This window comes from Diabrotica virgifera, chromosome 3 (assembly GCF_917563875.1).
Source record: "Diabrotica virgifera virgifera chromosome 3, PGI_DIABVI_V3a".
NCBI lineage: Eukaryota > Metazoa > Arthropoda > Insecta > Coleoptera > Chrysomelidae > Diabrotica > Diabrotica virgifera.
In genome coordinates this window covers 67,186,786-67,200,362 of record NC_065445.1, presented here as the reverse complement: position 1 = coordinate 67,200,362, position 13,577 = coordinate 67,186,786, and the positions used below count along the sequence as shown (strand labels likewise).

At 30.0% G+C, this 13,577-nt stretch overlaps 1 protein-coding gene across 1 annotated transcript in view; it reads left to right on the top strand.

Moving 5' to 3' along the window:
* The window catches only part of LOC126881874 (zinc finger protein 184-like), a 102,927-nt gene that overhangs the window by 51,691 nt on the left and 37,659 nt on the right, over positions 1–13,577 (top strand). Inside the window, exon 8 of the mRNA XM_050646523.1 lies at positions 13,096–13,320. Within this exon, the coding sequence (XP_050502480.1) occupies positions 13,096–13,320 (225 nt within the window). The remainder of the gene's footprint in view (positions 1–13,095; positions 13,321–13,577) is intronic.

Genomic DNA, 13,577 nt, shown 5'->3' with positions numbered 1-13,577 from the left:
ACTTGAGGAATCAAATAACAGCGATTTTTGGCAAAACAAAACAATATTTTGTATTTTTTGGGTCATTTTAAGCAAAAAATATTTCTACAAGTTTTTTAGTAGGATGCACAGTTTTCGAGATAAACGCGGTTGAACTTTCAAAAAATCGAAAAACTGCAATTTTTAAACCCGAATAACTTTTGATTAAAAAATAAAATAGCAATTCTGCTTAGCGCCTTTGAAAGTTCAAGTCAAATTATGTCGGTTTTGATTATTTGCATTGCTAAAAATTTATTGTGTTATTGCTAAACAAAGCTACAAACAACTAGTGCGTGAGTGATGTTTCTATGATTTCTCATTTAAAATCGAACGAGTAGGTAGAATAGGTACTAGTGCAATCAAGACTATTTCTACGTTACATGCGTTAAAACGCATGTAAAAGCACGGGAAACCCTACGTGTTTATAGCTTTGTTAAACAATAAAAAAATAAATTTTTACCAATGCAAATAATCAAAACCGATATAATTTGACTTAAACTTTCAAATGCGGTAAGCAGACTTGCTATTTTATTTTTTAATCAAAAGTTATTCGGGTTCAAAAATTGCAATTTTTCGATTTTTTTAAAGTTCAACCGCGTTTATCTCGAAAACTGTGCATCCTACGAAAAAACTTGTAGAAATATTTTTTACTTAAAATGGCCCAAAAAATACAAAATATTGTTTTGTTTTGCCAAAAATCGCTGTTATTTGATTCCTCAAGTTCTTGGTCTATAACAATCTTATCGACATCCGGATCAACTGTTACCCAAAAAATTCGTGTTCTACGGGTCAAAATACATAAAAAAAACTTGAGTAAGTCCATCTGAATTAACGAGGCCGTTGTACCCCCCCTGGCGACAGGACTATTTATTATTAGATACTAATCAAGTTTTTTTGAAGTTATACTTCTTTAGGCGCGATTGAGAGTAAAATTTCATAATACTGCGCGCATGCGCACACAGACAGGATGGCGTTTAGTTGCTAAATCTTTCTAGTTATGTATAAATAGGTATATCAGTGCAAGAAAAGGTGTGAAAAGAATATATTAGTGTTTTTAGTAAATATATTTATTATAATTTTTGTGTCTTTGGTTTTGCCTTCCTCAGGAGTAAGATGAGTATTATTAAAACATTTTATTGTATATTTGTTATACTTCACACCTTGTCTGTTTGTTACCGTGAATTGTCATTAGGTACGTCCGAACCGATACAGACACAGTCGTCGTAGCGTGTTTGGTATAGCTTTCGGCCAGAGATCGAGAGGTCTTGAGTTCGAATCCAGTGCAATCCTATACTTTTTTTATATTTTTTTGAAAGCGGTAAGCACAAGATTAGTTTGGTGTTTCAAAAAAATTAAAACAAACTGTTTAAAGTATACTTATTTTTAAGAAATCATATAATAGAAGTATAACTTCTTACGTGCGTACAAAGTACACACACATTCTTTTTTTAATTACTTTTTATACTAGATCTCTTTTTTACTCGCAGAAACTATACCTCGTTTTTAAACTAGTAGGAGCAATTCTAATTTACCGCGACGTAATGATTGTTTCTAATTGGTCCAACCGCAGGCAAGTTTATTCCACTAAATTTTGACACTATTGACATTTATAAAATTTTGACACTATTGACATTTATGAAATTTTGACACAATTGGCACTTAACATTTTTTGTTATATCGGCGATCTTTTGTGTTTTCTTTGATATTCCTTTAATTTTTATATTTTTAGTCTGCATTTATATAAGATGTTTTTACAACTCTTTAGCGACGTATTATATTATAATTAAGAATTACCTTCGCTAACGAGGGCGACGATACAGCCTGGACTATAGCGCTAATTGATAATAATTAAAAATAACAGCTATGCAGAGGCGTGCGGTCCATGGAAGCGGGGGAAGCACCGCTTCCCTATTTATACTTCGATATAAGAAAATATATTATTAATTAATATTTAATAATCAAAAATTTTTCCCTAATCCAAGTAATCTACATATTATCTAGGCAATAGGCATTGAAAAATATTAAAAATTAATCGCGTAATACGAACGAACTCAATATGCACACAATTCAACTATTCGGTCCACTCCTGACAGAAGCGCATCTCAAAATCGCCGCTTGTCATGCTATTTTCCCTTTTAAAAATTGGTCAGGGTTCAATGACCGCACCCACTAGTCGCGCGAATTTTGGTACTCTGGAAGCGATCGTCCTATCGCCTTCCCGAAAGTGAGATGCTCCGACTGTTACTGCTGCTAAGGGGTGCTTAGTAGATATTACATACATTCGCTTAAAGAATATTTCGATTTAAATTTTTTGCAGAGATTTTTCCTTTTACTGATCTTTTATTTGACATTTTACACAAATCAAATGGTATTGCATTTTGTATAAGACAAATTAATGACTTTATTAATACGATAATTAAAAAAACGAGAGCAGTTTAAAAATATTGGGGATAAAACTGAACATATGGGGTTTGAACATGAAAGAAAAATAATGAAGATTGATAATTTCGGACACAGAGAGACAGAGAAAACAGAGGAAACAAAGAGACCTTTTGATAATATTCTACAACAAATGAATTCTAGCTTTCAAAATTTTAACGATTTAGAATTTGTAGAATTATATATAATCTTAATATGTATTTCTAATTATAATTCCTCAAAATTTCCCACAGAGGAATTTATTTCACTACGATTAAATAATGAAAATTTTTTGATATCCCAGCTTTGTATTCTCAGTTAAGTGTCATTTATGAAACAACTGACATTAATGATAAAGAAATACCCAGAAATCTGGGATTTCTGTATAACTACTGGTTTAAACAAGTCACTGGAAATGTCAAATAAACGTCAAATTGAAAGGCAGTTTATTTAGAAGTTCTCCTAAAAATTATTAATTTTTAAGGTTTTTTCTTAACTTTTTGAGTATTACGAGTAGTATAAAGAAGTACTAAACCAGTGATCTGTAAGAAAGTGTGAAATTTAGCGCCTAGAAGTTAAATTTCAGGAAACAAATAATATGGAAGGTATACCACCCGAACCTCCAGATAAAGGTAAATTTTATGTAGAAATGGAAGGAGATGGGATGATGGAATATGAGGAATTAAATAAAAATAACAATAGAGTAAATAATAAGGTAACAAACAAACAAAACCAAACAAGTAGTACTATTGAGGTAAGTAACAAATTTAGTTGCAATAACGATGAAACTTTGACAAATTTAAATCAAACAGATAAGTCAGGTAAGCAAAATTTAAATAAAGTAATAAATTTAAGATTAAAACATAGATATCAATTTGGAGATAATGCACCTTATATAGTACACATAGAAAATAAAAACGGTAACATTGGTCGATTACACAGGATCGGCACGGCCCGTTTGATTTTAAGTGCAGTACCTGAAATTGAAAATAATATCACACAAATTACAGTAGTTGGTAGAAATAAAATCAAGGTAGAACTAAATAATTTTGCTAGTGCTAATAAATTAATTGATTCTCAAATTCTTAAAAGCAAAGAGTATGAGGCATATATTCCAACGTTTTTTACTCAAAAGAAAGGTGTTATAAAATTGGTAGATAAAGAGATAGAAGATAATGATTTATTATCATTAATTAAACCTAGATTTGGAATTAAATTCGAAGTATTACATGTAAAAAGAATTATGCGGAAAGTGATTCAAGATAATGGTAATACTAATTATGTAAAAACAGGAACCGTAATTGTCACTTTTAAAGGTCAGTCTATACCAAAAAATGTAATAATAGAAAAAATGATATACGAGGTGGAAAATTATACACCCAGAATAATCCAATGTTTAAAGTGTTTGAGATTTGGGCATATAAGTGCCCAATGTAGAGGAAAAGATAGGTGTGAAAGATGTGGCGAAGAACACAACAAATCTAATTGTTCCAATCCGAATAATTTACTTTGTGTATTGTGCAAAGGAAAACACAGCGCTACTGACAAGGGAGCAGATTGTACAGAAAGACAAAAACAGGAATATATTAAAAAAGTTATGAATAATGAAAATATAACATATTATGAAGCTAATAATAAATATAAAAAATGTTATTCAACAGTAAGTAAAGACCAAGAAAATACTTCAAATAAATATACAATATCTAAACGAAAAAGATCAAGTAGTATTGATTCTAGTAGTGTAGATAAAGAAACAATGGAAGCACGCAGAAAAATTTTGCAAACACCAAGAATACAAAGTCAGCCTTGTTATAATTTTAATAATCCCATTTATTCTAACACAACACAAACACAAAACGATAATCAAAATAATATAGGAGAAATAATAGTAAACTTTATTTCAGCAACATTAAATCAAATTAATCACAATTTAGATCAAAAAACGTTGGAATTATTAAAAAACAATATTTCACAATTATTATTACCTCGTGATGGCTAACGTTTCATTTCTTCAATGGAATGCGAGATCAATTAAAACAAATAAGGGTTATTTAGAAAAATTCTTGTATGACAATAAAATAGATATAGGCTTAATATCAGAAACTTGGTTAAAAAAAAGTAATTTTATTAACTTTACTGGTTATAATGTCTTTAGGAATGATAGAGATGATGGATATGGTGGAGTAGCCATCCTTTTGAAAAAATTAATAAAATTTTACAACAGTCCTACTTTTCACCAAATTAATGACATAATGTGCAATAGCATATCAATTAAAATTCAATCCGGAAAAAAGTTAAACATTTATTCAATATACGTAAAACCAAATCTTAAAATCACTCTAAATGAATGGAAAAAGTTTTTTAATAGTCTAGAGAAGCCTTTTATAATTGGTGGTGATTTTAATAGCCACAATTATGTTTGGGGTTGTAGTACTGTAGATACTATAGGAAAAAATCTGTTAGAAGCTATTGAGGACTGTAATCTTGTAATTTTAAATAATGGTAAAGAAACTTTGATGCGTAGACCGAATAGCAATAATAAATCTGCAATAGATCTTACAATATGCTCAGCAAATATTAGTCATTTTTTCGATTGGGATGTTGTGGACGAGACATTAGGATCAAATCATTTTGCTATTATTATTAAGTCAAATATTAATGTTAATAAAGCGGAATGTGTAAATACAAAATTCCAATGGAACATAAATAAAGCGGATTGGTCTCTTTTCTCTTCTATCACTGATAATTTCATGGAAATAGATAATAATTTAAATTACCAACAATTTTTAAATAAATTAAACGAATATTGTAAGATATGTATACCGGAGAAGAGAACAGGGACTAATCCACGATTTAGAAAAACTTGGTGGAATGACAATTGTAAAAAGGTAATAGAAGAACAAAAACTAGCTTTACGCAAGTTTAAACTACAGTCTAATATACAAAATTATATAAATTATAATAAATGTGTAGCGAAAACCAAAAAAGTTGTATTAGAGAGTAAGCGTAATGCATGGAGAAATTTTTGTAAAACTTTAAACAAAAATACACCAATTAAAGATATGTGGAATCAAGCCAAACGATTACAAAACATTTTTAAACCACAAGTAAATCCAGTGACTGAAGGAGAATGGGTTGAGGAGTTTTTAAGAAAATTATGTCCAGATAATATATTTTCAAAAATTAATGTAATGGAAAGAAAAAACTCTATGCATCCACTTTCAATTCCATTTAGTTTCTGTGAATTAGAAATAAGCCTTAAGAATAAGAAAAATACTTCTCCAGGTATAGATAATGTACATTATATTATGTTGGCCAATTTACATCAAAAAGGGAAAGAAACACTATTAAATTTTTTTAATCAAATATGGTTATCAGAAGATATTCCAGATAACTGGAGAGAGTACCGGGTGATTCCTATTCTCAAAACAAATCGGAATCCTGATTCAGCAGAATCTTATAGAGGTATTTCATTGAGCTCCTGCATAACAAAAACACTGGAAAGAATGATAAAACTTAGGCTCGAAAGTTGGCTAGAAAAAAACAATAAATTATCACAAACACAATTTGGATTTCGAAAAAATCATTCTACTGTGGAAGCTGTGAGTCATTTGGTAACAGATATAAATTTAGCGTTTACGAAAAATTCTTCAGTAATCGCTCTTTTATTAGATGTTGAAGCAGCATACGACAACGTTAATTTAAATATACTATATAACAAAATGATACAAATAGGTCTGCCAGAATGCTTCTGTCAAAAAATAATAAAATTGTATGACTGTAGAAAAATTTATATATCGGTAAATAATAACACATTTGGTCCAAGACTAGCGATGGGTGGTTTACCTCAAGGAGGAATATTAAGCCCTTTGTTATATTTAATTTACACTTCTGATATAGAAAAAAATTTAAACTCAACAAAAATTTTACAATTTGCAGATGATATAGTTATTTATCAAGAAAACATTAAAATAGAAAATGCAGTCAAATCCATTGAAGAAGGAGACAAACATATTAAAATATGGAGTGAATTACATGAACTAAATATATCTGATTCCAAAACCAAATTATGTATTTTTACAAGAAAACGAAAAGAAATACCCAATCACATCTTAATAAACAATATATCCTATCCTGTACAAAGTTATGTTAAATATTTGGGTATTACTCTGGATAGACAGCTTCTCTGGAAAGAACATATAGACCATATAGTTAAAAAAACAGAAAGAGGAATAAACCTTCTTCGATTCGTATCACACTTACGTTGGGGAGCAGATCCAAATATTTCTTTGTTGTTATTTAAAAATAATATAAGAGCTATATTCGACTACGGATCAATATTATACAGTGACGCATCACAGTGTCATTTAAATAAAATAGACAAAATCATTAATAAATCCCTTAGATTGTGTATAGGAGCCCTAAGAAGTACACCGATAAATAATCTACAAGTTGAATGCTGTGAAATGCCGATGGATATAAGACGAAAAAAACTTGGCATCAACCTTTTAGTTAGATTGTATGAAAAAAAGGCAAGTTTAATTTCCAAAATACATCAACTGTTTTTAGCAGACTTGACAGAAAAATATTGGATAAAAAAGAAAACTCTAAATATGGTAGATTTATATTCAAAAATGACAATATATGATAAACAACTTTATAAATATGACATAAACCCAAATTATAATATTGACTTTAATAGTATGGAACAAGTTCAGGTATACTTTTTAAGGGACTATAGCAAGTTGCCTATATCTTTAAGAAAATTAGTGTTTATCTCCGACAGTTCACAAATGTTCAAAGATTATTGTATGCTATATACAGATGCATCAAAAAATATTGAAGGTGTGGGATGTGCCTATTGGGATAGCAGTAATAAAATTAGTAAAATGTTTAAACTAAATTCTATTATGAGTATATACACAGCTGAATTAATAGCGATAATGGAAGCACTAAAATATTTATCTAATATAAATCATTCAAAGTTTATAATTTTTAGTGACAGTAAAAGTTCTCTTAGTAAAATTAGTGCTATAAATCCTAAATCAAAAGTGAACTACATTGAATTATATATCATAAATAAAATTAAAGAACTTCAGCAACAAGGAAAGTCTGTTAAGTTGGCATGGGTTAAAAGCCACTGTGGAATAACTGGAAATGAAATGGTAGATGAATTGGCTAAAAACGCGGTGACACAAGGAGTATTAACCCATTATCTTTGTACGCCAAAAGATATTGAATCAAATTTATTCAAAGAGATTAAGAAAGAATGGAAAGAAAGGTATATTGATGAAAACGTAAATACAGGAAACCACTACAGATCAATCAGAAACTATATAACGGATAAACCTTGGTTTTCTAAAATGGAGTCGACAAAAGATATGATAAGAACCATATGCAGAATGAGATTTGACCACTGTCTTACTCCATCATATTTATTTAAAATTAATATAGCTGATAGTCCACAATGTATTTGTGGACAGTTGGGCAATCTACAACACAAAATTTTGACCTGTTCTCTTATCTCTAATAAAGTTAATATGTTTTTAAATTCACTGTATTCTTTGACTGATGTCCACCATCCCATTAATTTAAATTATTTATTAACATTAGAAAATAATGAGTTGGTATACCGACTATTGTATAAACATATTTTAGATATTAAGCTTAAATTGTAATTGTAAAATATAGAGTAAGTATTTTTTGTAAATTGTTATATGTTAAAAGAAAAAGAAAAGAAAAGAAAAAAAAGAAAAGAAATATAAAAAAAAAAAAATAATAAAATAAAAATTAAAAAAAAAATAAAAAAAAATAAAAAAATAATAAAAAAAAAGAAAGAAAAAATATAAAAAAAGATATATAAAAAAAAATAGAAAAAAAAATATAATAATTAAAAAAATATAAAAAAAATATGTAGATAAAAATGAATGACGAACTTGGACAGTCCATAGTAAAATAGCTTTCGAATGAAGTAGAGGGCTAAAGAAGAATGTTGCAGTTTTTGCTGTGGAACTCTGAGAACATCATTTGGAAAAAAATTAATAAAAATATATGTATATATAAAATTATTAAAAAAAAATACAAAAATAATTATTTATTAGTAGAATTGTTTATTATATTAGTATTAGTTTTAGGATAAGATACGAAAAAATGACTAATAAAATAAAAAATAGTAAAATTGGCGAATGGATTTAGTGTCCGCAGTCATATAAACCCAAACAAACAACAACAAACAAGTCACTGTGTGAAGTGGTCAAGTTGTGTGAATTAGTACTAACTATCCCAGCCACAAGTGCATCAGTTGAACGAAGTTTTGCAGCATTAAGATGCATTAAAAGTTTCAAATTAAGAGTTTAAAAGAAATTCAACAAGCGAAGACAGACTTTGAAAGTTAGCCCTATTATCCATTGAAAAGACTGCATTCAGCAATTATCAGAAGTTGATAGGAGAATAGACCTCGAGTATAAATAAGTGTCATTTTAGTGAAAGTTTTGTGTTGTGGAAAATGCCTCGGAGTATAAATTTTTTTTAAATAGGATTCTTCTTTAGAAAACCAAGATCGGCGCGAGGACTCAAGGCCCGAGCTAGCAATACAGATCAATGATAGGTCACTACTCACTAGAATTAGCGGGAATAGAGTGCCTCACGCATTCACGCGTTACGGATTTAGTGTGTGAGTTCTTGTACCCAGGACGTCTCACATACCTAAGTACTTTGCTGATAGAGAGCTCCTGCGTAGAGTGGTATCAGGTGGGAAGTGGCTCGACCCTCGACCCTTAAGAAAATATTTTTATATCCTTATTGAATCGCTTCCCCTTTCGAAAAAGTCACCGCACGCCACTGCAGCTATGTAATAAAATAATGACAAACATTTCTTCACGATCTTGAAGGAGGGGTTTTAAACTTTGCTTTGATCACTTTCTGACTTTCATAATATAATTTTTAATCGAGTTATTAATTAAGCCTTGAAAATGGCCATTTTCTCATTTTTCAAATTTTAAATCGCGTATAACTCGACAATAATCAATTGTAGAGAAAAATCACGAGAGACCTTTTTTGCTCAGAATGACCCAAATTATGTAAAGTAATTTTGTTAGAAATGAACATATTGATTTTTTGAATTTGTTTAAAAAAAATGTCAAACAATTTTCCGACCGCGGCACCCTGTGGATTTGTTATAAGGACCTCTTTTTGGGTAAGTTTGTGCAAAAAAATCGAATCGGAATAATTTAGCTAAGGGGGGCGACGATACAGCTCGGTCTATGTGGCTCTGGCGTCGCAAATAGAAAATCTTGGAAATCGTCTTTGTATGATGTTGGGACCATTCTTCTAGTATGTCAAATAAATCAAATTGTGGTTTATTCCAATTAAATAAATATAATAGTTAACATATAAATGCCACAAGGAAATCGTTTCTGAACCATAGTAACAATAGTAAATGTAATATTTGATAGTTTTTTGTAATACTTATTTGCCACCACTAGCCAAAGGCAGACTTATAGGAATTAATTTCGGTAAATATCGACTCCCCAAAAAATAAAAGAAATTACAAACTTTAAAAACGAATAAAAGTGGTTATAACCTAATAAAAACCATCGTCCCAGGTCCTATCATATCTCGCTTCAATCACATAATACGTGGAGTAAATATTGGTTGATTGCAGATTGCTTGTGTTTTATTTTGAATAACATCCGACGCCCTGAACGGAACTAAGGATTATGAGAAAGAAGAAGTTTTGAATACCAGATGTTTGTTTCTCCATATTGTCTGTTAATACACTCACATTTTTATTAGTATCATACTGTTATTACGCTTTGTTTTTAAACCAGGAGAAGTAAACTAAAAAGACAGATTCACATCCAAGAAAGTCACTAGAAAAGTCACCAAATACATCTTCTTTTTTGGTTGATCATATCGGCCTTCGACGGTAATCCATAAATATTATATTATACTAATACGTCGCTAAAGAGTTCTAAAAACAACTGTTTTTATATAAAAGCAGACTAAAAATCTAAGAACTAAAGGAATAACGCAGAAAACACAAGAAATCGCCGATATAACTTAATTAACCTATGAAATGCCAATAGTGTCAAAATTTCATAAATGTCATTAGTGTCAAAATTTCATAACAGTGGAGTAAACTTTACGGCGCGGTAAATTTGAATTACTTCTCCTGGTTTAAAAATAAACCATTCTTATTTTGGGTTCAAATCTGCTGCAATAATCACCAGCTCTTGTAACGATTTAAGGCGGTCTTCTAGAATAACAATGTCAGTTCGGCGAGTCTTACGTTAGTTACTATTCTTCCAGTGAGAGATATTCCTCTGTAGATATTTTTTACCGTAGCCAGTATTCATTCTTTTGCTAATAGGCTATTGATTATGTACTTTAGAAAGGGACTAGAAGGTTAAAGGGGTTTTATTGTTTCATATGGTCAATGGATGTCTAAATATGAAAAAACCGCGGAGTGCTACCATTTAAAGGGGTGCGTTTTTGAGAAAGGGTTGAATTAGTCCCTAGGCACAGTGTGCATTAGAGTGAGTTCTATGCACTTTTGGTACAAACACGTCTACAGAAAAATTGTTCCAGATTAAATTTACTATCGAAATATCACCTTTTATAGTCAAAAATATTTCTTTTACAAAAAGATATTAAAAAAAAAGCAAAAAAAACACGAAAGAAAGCAATTTTGTTTTTTGCCCCAAAACTTTTTTCCACGGGGATATAAGGTACTGCTTTACAACAAACTTCCATCCTTCCTCTTGAAAATGACGTTTGGTGGAAGTCTCTAGGATTTTTAAGTTTCCGAAATATGATTTTTCAAAGTTCGCCACTAACAGCATTTTTGGGCCATTTTCCCCATTATTTCGCAAACGTTGTTCTGTAACTTTTTTCTACGCATTTCTTGGTATATGTAATGGTACACTTAGTAGGAAGAGAAGTCAATTACCATTTGAATGGTCTGTTGCATAAGGTTGTTCGATTATTTTTAAGCAAGTTATGGTTTTTCACAGTTTTATACTTTTAACGATTTTTCATTTTTTACGATTATTTTTAAATTTCTCATTATAACGTTTTTTCTTGTACATTTAGGTATATACATTGTGGAATAAAAAAGAAATCTTATTTTCTTTACTTTAAAATGGTGTACATATTGTAAAAAATTCTAGGACTATTTTTAAACAAGATATCCGTAGGATATCCAAGGATATCAGTAATTTGAGAAAAAATTTGATTTTATTTTCACTTGGAAGAATATAATTGCATATTAGATTAGAACGTAATCATTAATTCTAAATAACTTTTCTTAATAATACTTTTCCATATTGTGAAATATAAAGGTACTTTACTCTTTACTCTTTTTAACATACCTCGTATACTATTGACAAAATTTGATATCTGATGATTGAATATTAGGTTTTAAGCTATGCAGAGTATTTCATGAACAATAATTTTTTTTATAAAATTAATAATAAAAAAGTTTTCCATATGGTTCCAACTTAGTAAGACATATTGCATGTGTATATGTCACACTTTGAAAAAGCATACAGTCGGAAAAATGAAAGAATACCCATGAACGAACATATATAAAACACGCTGTATTTTCCTATTACCGTGTCACAAAGAAAATTGCCCAGCGCAAGTACATGTAATAATAATTATTATATGCACTTGCGCTGGCCAATTTTTTGTGTGACATGGTGACAGGAAAATACAGCGTGTTTTATATGTTCGTTCATGGGTATTCTTTCATTTTTCCTACTGTATCTTGATTAAAAATAGTCCTAGAATTTTTTACAATACGCCGTTTTAAAGTAAAGAAAATAAGCTTTCTTTTTATTGAGAAATGTATATACCTAAGTGTAGAAGAAAAAAAGTTATGAGAAATTTAAAAATAAAAAAATAATCGTAAAACATATCAAAAATCGTTAAAAGTATAAAACTTTGAAAAACCATGTCTTGCTTAAAAATAGTCATACAACTTTCTATGATAGACCATTTTAAAGGCAATTGACTACTAAATGTACCATTGCATATACCTAAAACTGCGTAGAAAAAAGTTACAGAACAATGTTTGCGAAATAATAGGGGAAATGACACAAAAATGCTGTGAGTGGCGAACTTTGAAAATTCATATTTCGGAAATTATAAATCTTAAAGACTTCTACCAAACGTCATTTTAAAGAGCCAGGATAGACATTTTTTTTCTGTGAAGCAATGCCTATACCTATATCTCCGTGGAAAAAAGTTATGGGCCAAAAAACAAAATTGCTTCCTTTCGTGTTTTTTTGCTTTTGTTTAAATATATTTTTGTAAAAAAATATTTTTGAGTTTATAAGGTGATATTTCGATAGTAAATTTAACCTAGAATAATTTTTCTATAGACGTGTTTGTACCAAAAGTGTATAGAACTCACCCTAATGCACCCTGTGCCTAGGGACTAATTCACCCCTTTCTCAAAAACGCACCCCTTTAAATGGTAGCACTCCGCGGTTTTTTCAAATTTAGAGGTCCATTGACCATATGAAGCAATAAAACCCCGTTAACGTTGTAGTTCCTTTTAGCTCTCTTATTTTGAACATAACCAATAGCCTATAAAATATTACATATTTCATTTTGTTTGATTCGATTACTAACATCTAATTGGCTTTTTTGTAGTTTTACAACTCGTGCAGAATTAGAGGTACATCAATCAATCCATCCGGAGATATTTAGTTGTACACAGTGTGGAATGAAATTTAAAACAGAGGAAGTACTGAAGAAACATACCCCTTTACATTTGATGATGAGCCAAATTTGTATGCAGATTCAAAATACTAGCGTAGAGTGTCCCAGTTGCGACTTGCAATTTAGTACTGAACAGTCATTAAGGATGCACACAAGGTAATGTCACCTTTTATAGAGTTTGTTATGAGGGCTACTATAGTTGGTACAGTATAGTATAAATCCCGATGCACGTCATCCGCGTTATAGCAAGTGACGTCACATGATACTAACACACAATATTTAAGTCATAGGTATATTCCTTCTTCGAATCTTTTCGCCAAGTACACTGGAATTACAGCCACTAGACATAATTTTATTATATACGTGTAGAAATTTTTTTTTTATTTATTTATTGCTAAAAAAAATTTATTTAT